The 18,707-nt window shown below is 36.1% G+C and overlaps 1 protein-coding gene and 1 long non-coding RNA gene across 4 annotated transcripts in view; both read right to left on the reverse strand.

Annotated features, from left to right (window-relative positions):
• Positions 1–807, reverse strand: part of LOC132095604 (uncharacterized) — a 9,001-nt gene extending 8,194 nt beyond the window's left edge. Inside the window, exons 1-3 of one of the 2 annotated variants that reach the window (XR_009422464.1) lie at positions 389–807; positions 144–285; positions 1–60 (exon numbers count right to left, since the gene is read on the reverse strand). The exon at positions 1–60 is cut by the window's left edge and continues 41 nt beyond it. This is a non-coding gene — a long non-coding RNA (uncharacterized LOC132095604). Of the gene's footprint in view, positions 61–143 lie in introns of both variants that reach the window. The other variant, XR_009422463.1, reaches the window with a different exon arrangement.
• The window catches only part of LOC132095595 (NACHT, LRR and PYD domains-containing protein 12-like), a 594,505-nt gene that overhangs the window by 34,485 nt on the left and 541,313 nt on the right, over positions 1–18,707 (reverse strand). Inside the window, exon 25 of one of the 2 annotated variants that reach the window (XM_059500733.1) lies at positions 5,805–5,978. The exons of the other annotated variant lie outside the window; for it this stretch is intronic. Coding sequence (XP_059356716.1) covers positions 5,805–5,978 — 174 coding nt within the window. The remainder of the gene's footprint in view (positions 1–5,804; positions 5,979–18,707) is intronic. 2 annotated transcript variants of the gene reach the window in all.

The raw sequence follows: 18,707 nt of genomic DNA on the forward strand, positions 1-18,707 counted from the left end.
ACCACATGCTACGATTCTTTCAGAAAGCTCAAGCAAGGCTGTAGTGTCTGCAGTCTCAATCTAAAGAAATAAAAACCAGGAGTAACACACACATACACTACACAGATGTATATACAAATCTGAATTGAGTTGAATTAGAAAACCTTGTCAATCAGATCTAGCAGGTCTGCATCTGTTATGTCAGCTCATCTTTATTAATCTCCCGGAAGAAATGAAATTGTAAATCCACTCCATGAAAAAGGTCCATCCTGAGTAATGCTCACTGCCATTATTTCACCAACTATCCTAAAGTACAACAACAATATGGATTAAACATTACAATGAATGTAATATGGTGTATTTATTTATCAAAATGCTCCTCTCCAGAAGTAATTTTCTAGCTGAATACCAAGTTCATGGTCCCTGAATATGGATTTGATGAGAAACATGACATCTTGTTGACGAGCTGTTTGTGACGTCTCTGAAGTACGGCTGAAACACTGATTGAGCGATTACATGTGACAGGATTAATGTCAGTAAAATGTCCTGTATCTGTTTACAGACCCTTTGGCATTCATTCATGTTTATTTGGCGCTGTAGCCCGTAACTGGTGTTAAAAACAGAGGAAGACGTGATCTTTCAAGTGTGCTGCATGCTGCCGCTTCACTTGACCTGAGGCACACTGCGTGATCGTCACTGCATTAGATAGAGAGCACCACAGTCAGATTTATTGGTGACATTTCAAGATAAGATGGACAGAATTCAAATCTAAGACTTTGTTTCTTATCAAAAGTAACAAAGCACAAAGCCTATTGTGGTTTAATGGATGAGAGAATAAACAAATGCACTGAAGTTAGTAAAGAAGATGATGACTACATTTGATCAAACAGAGATGCATTCTTTTTTAGCTTTTGGCCGATGTAAAAAAGGCACTATAAATTAAACTTAATTGCATCTCTTGTGCTTGTCTTGCTTTTGTCCCGTTATGATGAAATCTTGGTTTGGTCTATCGTCAGCTCTGAAAGAATTCAATTCAGCTAAATAAAAATGACTAAATGTATGTATGTATGTGTACTGAACAGAAAGAGCAAAGAATCAATCATCAAAGTCAAGAACATTATCATTGACTTCAGTCTAGCAAGAGTTCAAGCTCTCTCAGAAACTCTGATTATAATCACTGAAGCTGTTCACACTGTCAAATTAATCTCTTACTTACATTGTGTGCACAGCTCTACATTGTTGTTCATTAAGAGAGAATTCACCAGAGAACAGCAAGCGTGCGTTCTGCCTCATATCTTCTTTTCTTTGGTAAAGTTCATTCAAGCTCCTCTTGTCTCAGAAATCTGAGGTGTCTGGCTGAAATCTGGTTCTGGGAGCAGCAGTATTTCGGCGGGGTCCCTCTGGTCTAGTTCTCCGAGTACGTGTCCAGTAGAGCCGTGTGTTCATCCGTCCCTGGAGTTATGACGCTCACACCTCGTCCAGACTGAAGACAGAAGAACCTGTGGATTATAATCAGTGATAGTGTCTACACTGAATGTGAAATCTCCAACAGCAAACGGATTCCTGTTCTATTTCTGACAGAGTCCGAGCTCTTTACAGGCCGCTTTGTCACTTCAAGCTGTTGCGTCCCGTATAGACACGGTGATGCTACTTTTACACCAAATATACTTTAAAACAAACACCAGAGACCGCTTAGACTAATGTGTCACATGCTGGGAATGCTAACATAATATCTAAATATAAACCATAAATGCTTAAAAATCACTTACCTCTGGATTCATGATCAGCAGAAGAAAGACCTCCTGAGCCGGACGCTCGCGCCAGAAATCTGCTGCAGCTCTGTGATTGGACAAAACGCTTCGTTCTTTTCGGAGATGATCTCCCTGTGAATGACCTCTGACCTTCTTTCTGTACGATCTGAATTTCTGCGCTTTGAATTTTAGAAAATTTTATTTGATGTTCCGAATTTCTTCTTCATTTTGAAAACTTTCAAAATGTTTAAAACCTGATATTTGCAGTCTAAGAATTCAGAACAAAAAATCTGTTTGAAAATACATGTCTATAAAACTTTACCTTAAAAAAATCCATTGTGTTAAATTTCAAATGGTAAATATTAAAGAAAAAAAAAATCCAGAATCCAATTCAAAACTGTTTTAAATCCCATATAATGTTCATTTTTTTTTTTGTTAAATTACACTTGTTTAGAATTCATATTTACACAATTCAAATTCAAATAGTTTTGTCAAAATTAGCTCCATACAATCCAACTTATGTGCATTTAGTGATGTAAATTTTCGATAATTTCCATGATCGATCGTCTTTTAAATTAACGATCAATTAATCGATAACCTTTATCCTGCGAAATGCTTCTGCAGCGGTATTATTATACGTGCAAAAGCTTCTCGAGAGAGAGAGAGAAAAAAACCTTCTCACCCGAATTAAAGGGGTTTTAGTCTGAATAAAATGCTAGTAGCAGGACTGTAAAATGAATAGTTGTGATTATAATAATTTAATAAAAAGAAGATAACTCTAGTGCTCCAATGAACCACATTGAAACTCTCTTTGAAATTAACTGGAACTCAGTGTATTAGACACTAGAGCTGAAAAACTAAATTAGAATTCTGTTCTTAAATATGATACATTTTCAAATTATATTGGAATTTAAAAGACATAATTTCAGTTGGAGGGAAAACCAGCTTTTGTCTTCTCTCCTGAGGACACAAGAGAGCACATCGAGTGAAATATTACTAATGCACGTTTCTGCAAAGCAATAAAATCACACGACTATCTTTGGAAAAAAAGTGCATGTTTAAAATAATGTTTATTAACCATATATAATTAATTACGTTGCTTAAACAATTAGAAACAAATCATTTCAAATTCATCAGCATTTTTGCATTAGAATAGTTTTTTTACAGCCTTATTAGACACATTTAAGAGGAAGATTTAAAGAATCAAACACAGCAAATATATGCTGCATATATGCATAGATGCTGATATTTACAGCGACATTCGAATGTTACAGAATCTGAGAAAGTGTGAATAATTCTAACAAAATAAGAAACAAAATTCATGATCATTTTTATTTAGTACAGACCTGAGTAAGATATTTTACATAAAAGATGTTTAAGTTTAAAAACAATAAAACTCCTCCAGCTCCTGTTTTTAAATCAAGATACAGCAGGACACACATTTCTCATGATGATATCAAGTGGAAAATGTACAAGTGATAAGATGTCTATTTCTGAATTTCAGGATACACAGTTATGATGATCTATATTAAATCTGGACAGCTCAGGATATAACCCCATCACTGAAAATATCACATTGATTTACTTGGTTTTCAGTGCTGTATAAACAAATCAACTATTTTCTTAATGTCCTTTGGATAAAAACTTATTTTGATGAATTAGTTTAGTTTCCTTGAAGCTTGTTTCTTCTGTTCATCAACACTGCTCCACACATTACACTTCCATGCATTCATTTAACTTCACATCACTGATTCCTGTAGCGGCTCTTATTCACCATCAGCTGATCCTGAGGAAACTGAACTGACGTCTAAATACTGAGAGTCCTACAATAAAACACACAGACAGTCAGATATGAGTATGAGACATTACTGCTGTCACATCACATCAGCAGATCCAGCTCAGAAACACACAGTATATTCATATTACAGTCAGAGATATGAATCAGAGTATGTGAGCGGAGCGCGGAGTGGAGCGTGTGATTTTGACTGGAGCGAGGAGCGGATCTTTTAAAAGTCGGAGCGTCGTGGTTTTCACTCGCTCCAAGAGCGCTCCAGCACCGCTCCGTCACGAGTACAATTCATTTATTTGTTTAATATAAGTTATGAACAGAAGTTGAAGTGTGTAATTTCACACATACTGAAATACTTTAGACGTGGAGTGAAGGTGGAGCGGTGTTTCTGATATCAGTGAGTGTGGAGCGGAGCGGAGCGGAGTGATAATTAAATGATCGGAGCGCGGAGGAGAAATTGTTGACGCTCCACTCCGCTCACATACTCTGATCTGATGAACAACTGATCATAGATTAATAACAGTGAATGATCAACAACTCTCTCTTTATCATTTACACACAGAGACACTGGAGGAGATGAACATATTCATATATTCATAGATCATCACAGAATTAAACAGTTTAAAGAACAGAAACTAAAGAGAAGCTGATTTATTATCTTATATTCTCCAAATATGTCTGTTACTAAACTTTGGCCATTTTAAAAGATTTAAATACTAATATACTCACAGTAGTGTAATGTCTCCAGTTTATAACGTGGATCATCTTTCAGATCAGAGAGTAACTTCACTCCTGATATTCGTAGATTATTCCCAAACAGACTCAGGTGTCTCAGGTGTGAGGGGTTTGATCTCAGAGCTGAAGCCAGAGCTGAACAACCTTCATCTGTGACGTCACAATCACTCAACCTGTAGAGAACAATGACACAGTGTTAATTGTAGTTGAAGTGTGTGTAGTTTGTTATTGACTCTGGTCTCAGAGCAGGAGAGGAGATATAATGACAATCATTGCCACAAACTGCTGCTGATAGAATGAGATTTCTGCATGTTGATGCTCAATGCTGCTGTTTGAAACTGTCATGTGCTTCAGGACTGAACAGACACACAGAGCTGAATGTGAGATATTGTTTCATAGTGATATAAGCACAGATCTGTCTGGAGAAACAGTCTCTTGCTCCTCTAATTACGATTTACAGTTTACCTAAAAATGAAGATTAAAAATCATCAAAATCCCACAGACTTACATTGACGAAATGTTCAGATGAGCCAAGACTATTCAAACTCCAACTGTCAAAATTCAAATGTAAACAAACTGAAGGTCTTTAGACTCCATTTAGCTGCCATTCTATGTTCTATTTCTAGACCATTCAAACTCATTTAACCTTCCATTCTGTCTAATATTTCTAATCTATCAATCATATATATGGGGCAGTCGTGGTCTAATGGTCAGAGAGTCTGACTTGTGACCCACAGACAGGGATGTACTGGTCATCAGGAGTAAAGTGATCAACAACACAAGTGTCTTGATCCATTCAGATGTGACACAGAATTGTGTTTTACAGTCGTGTGATATGAGAACATTAAAGCTTCTGTAGTGATGCTGGCTGAAAACACACACCACAATCTAAACTTCATGACGAGGTCAATTGGAAAATGACAAAACATAGACTTGTAAATTCATCATCATAGTAATTTAACTTGCAGTTATTAACACTGTACAATAGAGATGTATTTATTATAAATGTTACTGTTATTAGCCTACTTAAATATTAAATATAACCAGTAAATAAGTTCTTAAAGGACAGTTCACCCAAAAATGTAAATTGTCATTTTCTCAACATCGTGTCATTTCAAACCTGTATCAATTTCTTTCTTCTGTGGAACATAAAAGAAGATCATTTCAGAAATTCAAGAAATGGTTTGGTAATGGTTTCTACAAAATATCTGTTGTGTTCTACAGAAGAAACTAAGTCACACAGGTTTGGATTGACATGAGGGTGAGGAAATGATGACAGAATTTATTTCTCAATAGATTTCCTGCATTCTAGCTCAAAATCAATGCTTTACTGTCAAGTGCATTTCTGTGTGACACAAATACATTATTAAGTTTGTTATATTTGTCATGAATTCAGTAATATCTATTATTATTTACTCCATTTAAAGGCCCTGTCACCCAGTAAAACATTCATGGAGGAACTCGTGGGTCAGATGGACTGGATTTGTCCAGAGCTGAATTTTAACCCCAGTCCAGCCCTGACCACAGGTCACAGGTTTGAGTGATCTTACCACAGTTTCTCCAGTTTACAGCGAGGATCCTCCAGTCCAGCACAGAGACTCTTCACACCCAAATCTCTTATTTTATTCTCAGACAGATCCAGTTCTCTCAGGTGTGAGGGGTTTGATCTCAGAGCTGAAGTCAGAGCAGAACAACCTTCATCTGTGACGCCACAATAACTCAACCTGTAGAGAACAATGACACACTCTTCACTCTCTCAGATCAGATCAGTTTAGCTGTGAATCCATTAGTAAAGAGAAAGAACAAATCAATGTGTGATGAATCACTGGACTGAGATTTAAAATGTCAAAGAACAACAACAAAAAAAACACATGATCATAAATCATAAAAGCCTCATTCAAAAAGAAAGTAAAAACTCTTTATTACTCTGTCAGGATTTTTAACCAAATACAGTCATGTGATCAACTAGAGACAAAAAAGAAGGAAGATCTGACCACGCCCCCAGCACTCATTATTAAAAATATGTATTTTACCACATTAAAAGATATATCTTATATTGTAAAAATATATACTGTCCTGTAAAAAATAAAAAGCAGAATTTAATAATCATGACAACAATATAATAATATATTATAATAAAGTACTATAATATATTATAGTGAAGTATATAGAATTGTTATTATTATTAAAGTACCTGCCAAAAGTTTGGAAACATTAAAATTATTAATGTTTTTGAAATAACTATCTTCTGCTCATCAAGACCGAATTTATTTAATCAAAATAAAGTAAAAATAAATAAATATTGTGAAATATTATTACAAATACAAAAAAAAGTTTTCGAATTTAATATATTATAAAATCTAATGTTATTCCTGTGATTCTGCAAAGCAGAATGTTCTTCTTCATTATTCCAGTTTTCAGTGTCACATGATCTTTTAGAAATCATTACAATTTATTTTAATCTCAAGAAACATTTCTGTTTATTATCAATGTTGAAAACAATTTTGCTGCTTCATATTTTGTGTGGAAATTATGATGCACTTAATTTTTGATAAATTAAAAGTTTAATGAACAGCATTTATTTGCATTTATCAATATATTAATTAAATTGGTTAATGCATTTATTAAATATAAATCATTTTAAATGCCTTCACTCACTTTTTGTCACTTTCATGAATGATGAATAAAATTATTAATTTCTCTCTTTTTTTAAATCTTATACAAATGTTGGAGTGGTATCATAGTTTCCACAAAAATATTAAGCAGCAAAACTGTTTCTAACATTGATAATAATCAGAAATGTTTCTTGAGCAGTAAATCTGAATGATTTCTGAAGGATTATGTGACACTGAAACTTCTTTGTAAACAACAACAGATTTATAAATGTTTCTAATGATGAATGTTGTGTTCCCAAATGTAAATTAAAGCGTCTCAAACCAAGCGCAGCACTAACAGTGAATCAGAACCAGAAACAGTACAGTAACAGCAGACATGGAGCGCGTCACACTACAGTCTATTATATAATTACAGCACAACCGTTGTGAATTTATGACAGCATTACCAATCTCAGATTCTCACCGTCATTCATTAAAAGTCACCGGGTCGAGAAACACGTTTCAGTGAGGATCCTAACTAGAGATCGACTGATATGGGTTTTTCTATAGCCGATGCGGATGTTTAGAGGTCAGGGTCAGCCGATGGCCGATATGTGCTGCCGATATCTTGAAGTTTTCCCCTTCATTTTCATGCTAAAATATCGCACTAATAATAAGTGGATGCACAACATTTCTAAACTTATCATCTTCTATTGAGCACTGACTTGAACCATCTCTCGAATCTTAATTTTGTGCACTGCACGGTATTAAAATAAAAAAATGTATCCAAAGTTAACCAAACAAATCAATAAACTGACCAAGTATTAAATATATGAAACAGGTAATTATATATATATATATATATATATATATATATATATAAGTCAATCATTTACATAAAAGTTTTAGAGCATTTATCGAGTAGAATTTTTCAAGTTTGTTGGAACATAAATGTAAACTTAAATATACATTTAAATAAATACAATTTTATAAATAAAAATCAATTAAACTGAAAAATATAAAAAATTAAATATATAAAAAATAAATAACAGTAGTGCTGCAAACACACTAGCAACCAGCAACATTTGTGTTTGGTATAAATGACACAGAACATCTAAAGTGCATTCTAATTACAAACGTACATCGCAGTCTGTTCATTATTAAAATAAAGTACAGTCAACCAAACACATAAAAGGTTACACTGGTCAGTTTAAACAGACCGTAGTATACCGCTCCACTCTGCTGTTATGCACGTTTTTGCTCATGTGAAGAGGATGATCTTTCCGTCTAGTTTACATAAAATTTTTTTTTCATTTTTTTTTTTAAATTATAGTTTAACATTCAGATACATTGCGAATATGGAAACATTTGGATATGTGCAGAACGAGACGTGAGCAATAACCTCCAAATACATCTAGTCAAACCCGCGCTCGCTCGTCCTCGTATGGATCGGATCATTTTCCGAATCAGCAAAAAAAAAAAAAAAAAAAAAGAAAAGAAAAAAAAGGCCAAGACAAATAAACATACGTTTTGTCTTTTTTTTAATTAACATTAAATTATTAAATTAAAATATATGAAATCAACTTAAAGTGCACATAATATCTTCTTTTTAACATAATATTGCCTAAATAATTGATCATTCATCCACCTCAGAAATAATGACAGACCTACTGCACTCCCCTACACAAGTTTTTTTTTTTTTTTTTTTTTTAAGTAAAAAGTATCGTATTGGTATCGGTATCGGTATCGGCGATACTGACCCTATATGTATTTGGTATCGGATCGATACCAAATTTTGCAGTATCGCCCACCACTACCGAGCACGGTGCTGTCTGTGAGTGGGGTGGAGTAACGGAGCCCTCAATCACGCTGCAGTGTTTGTAAGAGCTGACAACTTCTCCACCCCATTTACAGAGTGAGATTCTCTGACTGCCTTTATCTCCCAGGACTGTTGTTGAACCTTTCAAAAGTTTTAGCTTGGGGTGCTTCACATGCAGCAGCAGCACTTTCCACCACACCAATAACACGGGGCTGCCCACTGACGTGCCTGACTTTAAATCGGCGCTACTAAACACGGATATCGGCCGATGCCGATATATAAAAAAATGAGATTATATTATTCATACTTACTGTAAATTGTGGCAGTATGTAGTAACATATTCTTTCTATGATTCTATTGATTATAAACAGATGCTGTCTTCTAGTGTCCTTCCTTGTGTCTACATTTACATTTATTCATTTAGCTGACACTTTTATCCAAAGCGACTTACAATTGCTATATATGTCAGAGGTCGCACACCTCTGGAGCAACTAGGGGTTGAGTGTCTTGCTCAGGGACACATTGGTGTCTTATAGTGGATTCGAACCTGGGTCTCTCACACCAAAGGCATGTGTCTTATCCACTGCGCCATCACCACCCTATATTCCTAAAGCCCCCTACACCTGCTCCTAATCACACTTTTCTTTAATATAAACACCTCTCTGTGCTAATATACACTGGAGTAAATGAGAAGAAAAGCAGATTTGTACTCGGGTCGGTCTCCTCAAAAGCCCACTGTTCTTACTCTCTCACTTATCTGACTGGTTTCTTTAGTCATTTTGTCTGCTAACAGTCAAGTCTTATACAACATTAGGAAGATTAGACCCTTCCTGTCAGAGCAAGCCACACAACTTCTTGTCCAAGCTCTTGTTCTCTCCAGACTGGACTATTGTAATGCTCTCCTGGCTCTTCCTGCATGTACTATCAAGCCTCTGTAACTGATCCAGAATGCAGCAGCGAGGGTTGTCTTCAATGAGCCAAAAACAGCTCACGTTACTCCTCTCCTCATCAGGTTACACTCTCTACCAGTAGCTGCTCGCATCAAATTCAAGGTACTGATGCTTGCCTACAAGACGACCACTGGCACGGCACTAACATCCTTAAACTCACTGGTTCAATCGTATGTGTCCTCCAGAATATCTCATTTACCCAGTCATTTAAAAATAACACATTTCAGAGCTGTAACAACAATACAGTGATACCGTGATATTGTTGCTTAAGGTTATCATACTGTCTAAATCTCATACCGGCCCATGACTAGATGCCAGTGTTTCCTGTCACAGCTGTGAAAAGATCTGATTTTAAAAACAGTATCATAGCTATCAAACTATTTCTTATGATTTTAAACCTGTATTTAACCAGAATGATCAGAATTTAACCAGAATCAGATTGATCTCAAAGTAAAAAGGTGTTAAAGTCTAATTTTGTGGTGTCTGTGGTTTAAAATTAAATGATTATAATCTTAATTTAAGTGATGAAGGCTTTTGAAAGTCTGCCAATAATCAGTGTTGAGTTCTACTGTAAGCTTAACCCTGCCTGCTTTTACAGATGAAAATATTTTACATTTAGAAAAACAATCAAATGTAATCTGTTACATTACTTTAATAAAGCAATTGAAATAGTTACACTACTTATTACATTTTAAATAGAGTAACCTGTAAACTGTAAATTATTATCTTCTCAGCACTGTCTAACAGTAACATCACAGAAAATATTCTGCAAGTCAATGGAGAAAAGTGTCAAAGATTCATGTATTCACTTGCCCTTTCCACTCACTTATGTATATAGTTATTTTCACCTTATGCTGTTGAGTTTATAATTGAAGGAATGAATGAATGTATAGTTATAATAATAATGATGATGATGATGATAATAATAATGATGATAACCAAAAAAATGAATTTAATTAGGCTAAGTGTGCATTAAATGATTTAAAGGTTATCAGAATTAAAAGTTAAATCTGTAACTGCAGCTTTTTGAAGTTGAAGCAAATTTTGTTAGTAAGGATGAAAGAATAGTAGGCTACATCTTCATCAGTTATTTTATCGGTTATTAAATCAGATACAGAGAAGCACAGTACAATTACATTTATTTGAATGCATTCGTGAGAGAGTGGTTACAGTAAATTATTCCTGTCTGTCTGTGCAGTGTCTCTCTAATAATAGTGAAGCTGTGGATTCTGATTACTTAGAAACACAAAGACATTTTCACTGTAACTTTTCTGTCTCTAAGCATTTTTATTTTTTGTGTGTGTGAGTAAGTGAACCGTTATGTGTCTGTAAGTGTGTGTGTGTGTGTGTGTGTCTGTGTGTCTCTCTCTCTGTGTGTGTGTGTGTGTGTGTGTGTGCGCATGTTAGATGTTTTATTTCCGTGTTTTGAATATTTTCTTATGTTTTCTTTAATATAAACACCTCTCTGAGCTAATATACACTGGAGTAAATGAGAAGAAATGCAGATTTGTACTCTGGTCGGTCTCCTCAAAAGCCCACTGTTCTTACTCTCTCACTTATCTGACTGGTTTCTTTAGTCATTTTGTCTGCTAACAGTCAAGTCTTATACAACATTAGGAAGATTAGACCCTTCCTGTCAGAGCAAGCCACACAACTTCTTGTCCAAGCTCTTGTTCTCTCCAGACTGGACTATTGTAATGCTCTCCTGGCTCTTCCTGCATGTACTATCAAGCCTCTGTAACTGATCCAGAATGCAGCAGCGAGGGTTGTCTTCAATGAGCCGAAAACAGCTCACGTTACTCCTCTCCTCATCAGGTTACACTCTCTACCAGTAGCCGCTCGCATCAAATTCAAGGTACTGATGCTTCTCTACAAGACGACCACTGGCACGGCACCAACTTACCTAAACTCACTGGTTCAATCGTATGTGTCCTCCAGAAGTTTGCGCTCTGCAAGTGAACGACTCCTTGTGGTACCATCCAAAAGAAGTTCAAAATCACTCTCACGGACCTTTTCCTGGACTGTGTCCAGCTGCTGGAATCACCTCCCAATCTCAATTCATACAGCTGAGTCTTTACTCATCTTCAAGAGACATCTAAATACTTATCTTTTTCACCAGCACTTAACCAACTAATACTAGCACTTACCTTTTCTTTTCTTGTCTATCATATTCTTAAACCCTGGCTCTGTGTTCTGTACTAGACTAACTGAGACTTGTCATGGCACTTGTATACTGTTGTTGTTCTCTTGTTGGTCTGATTGCTTCTGTTGTTTCATTTGTAAGTCACTTTGGATAAAAGCGTCTGCTAAATGATTAAATGTAAATGTAAGCCTTTGCTAACAAGACGAGCTATTAGCACTTAGTGTAACAGAATCCATTTAAAGGTGTTGCTAATGCAGAAACAGCTTTAACATGAACACAGAAGTCCACACATGAACAAGAAACAAAGACACACAATGTTTTACTTTCTGTATCTCTGTCTCTTGATTGACAGTTGTCTCATCTAGGGCTGTCAGGATATTAGATGTTTCATATCACGCTTATTGTTGCCATAAGAATTCACAATATCCATATACTGTGATATCTATAGAAACCTTGCGGGGAAAAGGATATCAGTCAAAATTATTTTTTACTTTGTTTATTAAGTTTTTCTTTTTCACCCAACGAACACAAGGACACTGATAAACGCAGGGCACTTCTTTAAAGCTCCTATGAAATAACAAGAGAGAAAATACTGTCAGTTCAACAGTATGATGAATAAATATTAATGGTATCACTTTACAATAAAATGTCATTTGTTAACATTAATGCTTTAACTAACATGAATGAACAATGAACAATACATTTATTACACAATTTATTAATCTTTGTTAATGTTAATAAAACAGTTATTCATTGTTCATGTTAGTTCACAGTGCATTAATGAATATGAAGGTTTAATTCATTAAATTAAAACGATATCGATAATTGTTGCTTTGAATATCACAGTTATCATCAATACCGGTATAATATTGGATAGTGGAGATAGAGGAAACTGTTTCTTGACATTTTGTAGTAACATAACTGCCTGTATAATATAGCAAAAACACATAAAAACTGTAAGTAGAAAGAAGCGCTAAAATGCACAAAGCTAGCTAAAATAAATAAAATTCAGTGATGATCTGCTGCGTGAGATCACGTGAGGCGCTCCCTCTGGTGTGATAATCTTAATAATATCTTACAGTGTGTGATGTGCCACGATGTTCAGATCTTTCAGTGTGTGCATGTTTAATATTTGAGGGAAGATAATCTGCAAAGATTCTCCTCATGTGTGTGCTGCAACCAGATTTCAAAATCAGTCAGTCAATAGCTGCGTGTGGTGTCCACGTTTAGAAATAAAGACTAAACGTCAGCTTCTGATATATTTGTTTAGTGATGTTTTCATTCATCTCTCTCTCACTGGTGAAGAGAGGGGCGGAGTAAGCACAGGACCGGAAGTGAGGGGCGGAGTAAGCACAGAACCGGAAGTGAGGGGCGGAGTAAGCACAGAACCGGAAGTGAGGGCGGAGTTGTCTTAAGACAAAAGCATGGCGGAGAGCACGGTGAGTTGTCTAATTTTTTGGACATGTTGTAAAAAATTATCGCAAAAGTTCAGCGTTTATCTATTAAATGTTTAATTTGTGTTAGGATTTATCATCTTATTGAAGCATGAATATGTAGTCATACTCTATTGTATATAAAAAAAAAATTCTACGGATGGTTCGATTAATTTTTGCATGTTGTAAATGGCCAAAAAATAAAATTAATCCAAAAAATGCAGCATTTCACCTGGCAAATGGCTGCTACTGAAAAACAAGGTTGGTTATAAAGAAGTCGGCTAAAGATTGGACTGAAGTGTTAAACCCTTAATTACCTTTTTTTTCAGGATATCCCACAACAGATTGGGGGTGTTGATTGTGGAGACTTCATGTTGATGGTGAGATATTCTGGTTTGATTTTCAAAAATAGTAAAATATCAAGATTTTACTATTTTTGTCTTCCGTTGCGACTTTCCGAACATTCGGAGGTGGTAGTCTATTTCTTCTAGAAAACTTTGGGGGTTTCTCTGAAAGGTAGATACTGGACATTTACTCCAGCCCACTGTTACATTTTTACCCTCTTATGATTAATTTTAAATGAATCAAGATATGGATATTCCAGTGCAGAAATCCCTACAAGACTCGAAAGAAGAGAACAAGCTACACTTAGCAGCAGTGAAGCAGTGTGTATATATATTTATATAATTATATTTATAATTATAATATATCTTAACATTTATAAGAAATATTTAACTTTCTGTAATAAAGGAGCACCCAATAATCTGGCACATGAATAAAGCTCTGGAATGGCTCCATTCCAACAGCCATCTGTTCAAGGGACCAGTGGAGGAGCCTCTTTTCATCCGAATGGATGAAGCTCAGAAGGAAAAAGCCCTCAACAATCTCCGGGAAGAGACGGAAGATTCAAAAGAGCCCTTTGTGTTTCAGTTTGAGCTCAGGGATGACATGGAGGTTTTTTTGCAAGAATGCCATGACAAAATGGGCCTCAGTAAATTCTGCATTTGACATATTTTGAAGTTTATTTACATTTTTCTTTCTTTTAAAATGATTAAAAGAATCGTTGGCTTCTTTTTTTTCAATTTCATTTTTTTATATTTTTGAAATAAAAAAATGCATGCTGCACATATGTTCTTGAAAAAATAAAGGATGTTTTATATAAAAACCCAACATAAGTTTCAAGCAATATTTTTTTCAACAGCATGATCAGGAAGGAACTCTCAAAATACAATGAAACAGATAACTATACAATTATATTACACAAGATTCATGTTTTAAAATGCTTATTGTACTGTAACCGCACCTTAATGCATCATTATAACAAAGTATGACGTTTCGTGTGTAATAAAAGCTCCAAAACCTTAAGTGGCGCTACTCGGCAGTAAACTTCGACCCTCACTTCCGGTTCTGTGCTTGTGTCTCATAGACAGTAAAAGAAAGGGACACAGCGACCCCATTGGATTCAACGGAGACGAGTGAAGTCGAATAGAAGCACGCACTACCTGGGGGTCGAGCGTACTGCGCAGACTCAAACTGAGCTTGATGACGTAGATGTCACGTGAGCAACCTGTAAGTTTTCTTCGTCTGCGATAAAAAACGTGAACGCGATCTCCTCCATTGCTGACGTTTGCAGGCGACAAAACAGTGAGATTCAGGAAGTGTCCGACTTTAAAGGTATTTTTTGACCCCTCCCCTTACTGCAGCCGCCTACATTTCACAAGAGGCAAGGCGCATCTCAAACAAGCCTAAAGAAACATGAATAACAGCTGTGCCACATCAACAATCACATTAACATTTAATCAACAGCTTTATAAACGTATATCTCTTATGTGGCAGAGCTACAAACTATCTTCTGCTCATCAAGGCTGAATTTATTTGATCTAAATAAAGTAAAATAAAATAAATATTGTGAAATATTACAAATACAAAAAAAAAATGTTTTCAATTTTAATATAAAATGTAATGTTATTCCTGTGATGCAAAGCATTATTCCAGTTTTCAGTGTCACATGATATTTTAGAAATCATTACAATTTATTTTAATCTCAAGAAACATTTCTGTTTATTATCAATGTTGAACATTTTGCTACTTCATATTTTGTGTGGAAATGATGATGCACTTAATTTTTGATAAATATAAAGTTTAATGAACAGCATTTATTTGCATTTATCAATATATTAATTAAATTGGTTAATGCATTTATTAAATAGAAATCATTTTAAATGCCTTCACTCACTTTTTGTTGCTTTCATGAAGGATGAATAAAATTATTAATTTCTCTCTTTTTTAAAAAAAATCTTATACAAATGTTGGAGTGGTATCATAGTTTCCACAAAAATATTAAGCAGCAAAACTGTTTCTAACATTGATAATAATCAGAAATGTTTCTTGAGCCGTAAATCTGAATGATTTCTGAAGGATTATGTGACACTGAAACTTCTTTGTAAACAACAACAGATTTATAAATGTTTCTAATGATGAATGTTGTGTTCCCAAATGTAAATTAAAGCGTCTCAAACCAAGCGCAGCACTAACAGTGAATCAGAACCAGAAACAGTACAGTAACAGCAGACATGGAGCGCCTCACACTACAGTCTATATAAACTCTGACACGAACATCACATCCCTGCAAATAGTCTGTCTTATGTTAACTCACACTATTCATTACACAGCTGAGCTTTATATTGATCTGTATTAATATGTACAGAGTAGTGGTGTGTGTGTGTGTGTGTGTGTGTGTGTGTGTGTGTGTGTGTTTGAGAGAGAGAGTGTGTGTGTGTGTGTGTGAGTGTGTGTGTGTGTGTGTTTCTCCATCACTCAAGGATATCAGAGCCGGAGATCTCCTACACTGTGAGATATTATTCATACTTGCAGATAGTACTCACACCTCAATGTACTGCAGTGCTTTACAGAACAGTAGGTAGTAACATATTCTTTCTCTGATTCTGTTGATTATAAACAGATGGTGTCTTCTAGTGTCCTTCCTTGTGTCTCTTCCTAAAGCCCCCTACACCTGCTCCTAATCACACTGAAGCTGCTGATCAGTAAAGCTGTTCTTGAAGCTGCAGGAAGAGACTCACGCTTCTGAGTTTGGGAACAATATGAGCTGCATGTGATTGATTCTCCAGAACATCTGATCAACACGAGGACAACACATATATATTTAATTATACATGTTAGACGTTTTATTTCCATGTTTTGAATATTTTCTTATGTTTTCTTTAATATAAACACCTCTCTGAGCTAATATACACTGGAGTAAATGAGAAGAAATGCAGATTTGTACTCGGGTCGGTCTCCTCAAAAGCCCACTGTTCTTACTCTCTCACTTATCTGACTGGTTTCTTTAGTAATTTTGTCTGCTAACAGTCAAGTCTTATACAACATTAGGAAGATTAGACCCTTCCTGTCAGAGCAAGCCACACAACTTCTTGTCCAAGCTCTTGTTCTCTCCAGACTGGACTATTGTAATGCTCTCCTGGCTCTTCCTGCATGTACTATCAAGCCTCTGTAACTGATCCAGAATGCAGCAGCGAGGGTTGTCTTCAATGAGCCAAAAACAGCTCACGTTACTCCTCTCCTCATCAGGTTACACTGGCTACCAGTAGCCGCTCGCATCTTACTTGTTCTTCATGCTGGTTTTGTGCTGCTCTTTGACTCTCTGTAGTTCATCATTCACTGCTTGATAAGGTTTATTCAGAGACGCTGTAACGCTCGTGTTGTTCAGACAGAAGACAGAGGAGACTCCTCCAGAGATGCTTTGCTCTCCATCTGCTCTGCTGAAATATCACAAGAACAACTGATTAAACATGTCTCAAAATAAAGGATGTGTAAATTAACATCTAAACCGATAAAGATTTCAGTCTTGTATTTTCAGTATAATTTCAGTTTGTTGATCTGGGGGAAGTCGTGGCCTAATGGTTAGAGAGTCGGACTCCCAATCGAAAGGTTGTGAGTTCGAGTCCCGGGCCGGCAGGAATTGTGGGTGGGGGGAGTGCATGTACAGTTCTCTCTCCACCTTCAATACCACGACTTAGGTGCCCTTGAGCAAGGCATCGAACCCCCAACTGCTCCCCGGGCGCCGCAGCATAAATGATGAACACTGCTCCGGGTGTGTGTTCACAGTGTGTGTGTGTGTGTTCACTGCTCTGTGTGTGTGCACTTCAGATGGGTTAAATGCAGAGCACAAATTCTGAGTATGGGTCACCATACTTGGCTGAATGTCACGTCACTTTCTCTTTCACTTTCATCTGTTTAACTCTTTGTGTGTAGCACATTGTTACAAAGGAGCTTCACAGAAAAGCAGAAAACTGCAAAGAAAAGGAAAAGAGAGTCTCACAATCCTCCAGCGAGCAGCTAAAGGTGACGAGGAAAGAACAAACTCACTGAGAGCTTTTATTCTTTACTCTCTTAAATGTGGAGAATCACGATACAGTCTAAAGTGATCATTAAACTTCAGAAGTCTGCTGTGATGAAATAAATCTGAGTGCTGCACATTCAGAGTAAAACCGTGGCACTGTTGCTCTTCTACAGACTTGTGTTTCACAGCAGTTCACAATCAGTGACTAGAGCACATTTATTCCAGATGATCGCTTGTGATTGACAGCTGATGAATTATAACAGTCTGTACTTTATGCTGTGGATATTGTAACGACATTTCAATATAAGAGTCTGCTGTATTTATGTTTGTTTATAATTAAAAGTCCCACATCACGGATAAAGTTTTCTGCTTTGTTTAGACACATTATTTGTTATTTTCATGACATTTCATACATATTTATCACATTTTCATTGCGCTCCTGAAGTTTGTTAATGTAGGAGCTCGTGTGCTCATTGTGTCGAGTGTCTGTGTGTATCGAGTGTGTTTCTGACTCCCATAAAGCAGTTCAATCATCACCACACGATCCTCACCTGGGGTCAGAGGTCACTGCTTCATCACTGAGTTTAGGAGGAATACCCAGCATGGATCCATCACTCTTCAGAGACACACAGCTGTGATCAGGAGATGAAGATCTCTGACTGCAGATCCTGAGAAAACACACAGAAATATCACACTCTTTTGCTGTAAACAGTGATGATGACAGAAAGTGAGAATCTGCAGCATCAGTCAGATGTGACGCCAAAACACATTTACATCATGATCATCTGATCCGGACGCCTTCTCCACATGTGTGAATGGTTTGCCAGCAGAAGACAGTTTGTCTTCCACTAATAAACAAACTCTTAGCAATGCTGTGAGGTTTTCTGACCCGCACTCTCAGTCATACAGGGGTCAAGCATCCAAACAAATAGTTCACATTACATTTATCTTGAGGAAAAACCCAGTGTGTATATGAAAGAAAAGCTGTTTAAATCGAATACATGCTTTATGCTTCAGTGTAGTCTGTCTCTTTAATGCTTGAAATCATAAACATCTGTTTTGCTTCAAAGTGTGTCTTCGAGGACGGTATTCTGTAAAAATGAAAATCATGGTTTTGCATTCTGATTCTGACGTACAAAGACACAAAACATTTG

Source organism: Carassius carassius, chromosome 19, assembly GCF_963082965.1.
Source record: "Carassius carassius chromosome 19, fCarCar2.1, whole genome shotgun sequence".
NCBI lineage: Eukaryota > Metazoa > Chordata > Actinopteri > Cypriniformes > Cyprinidae > Carassius > Carassius carassius.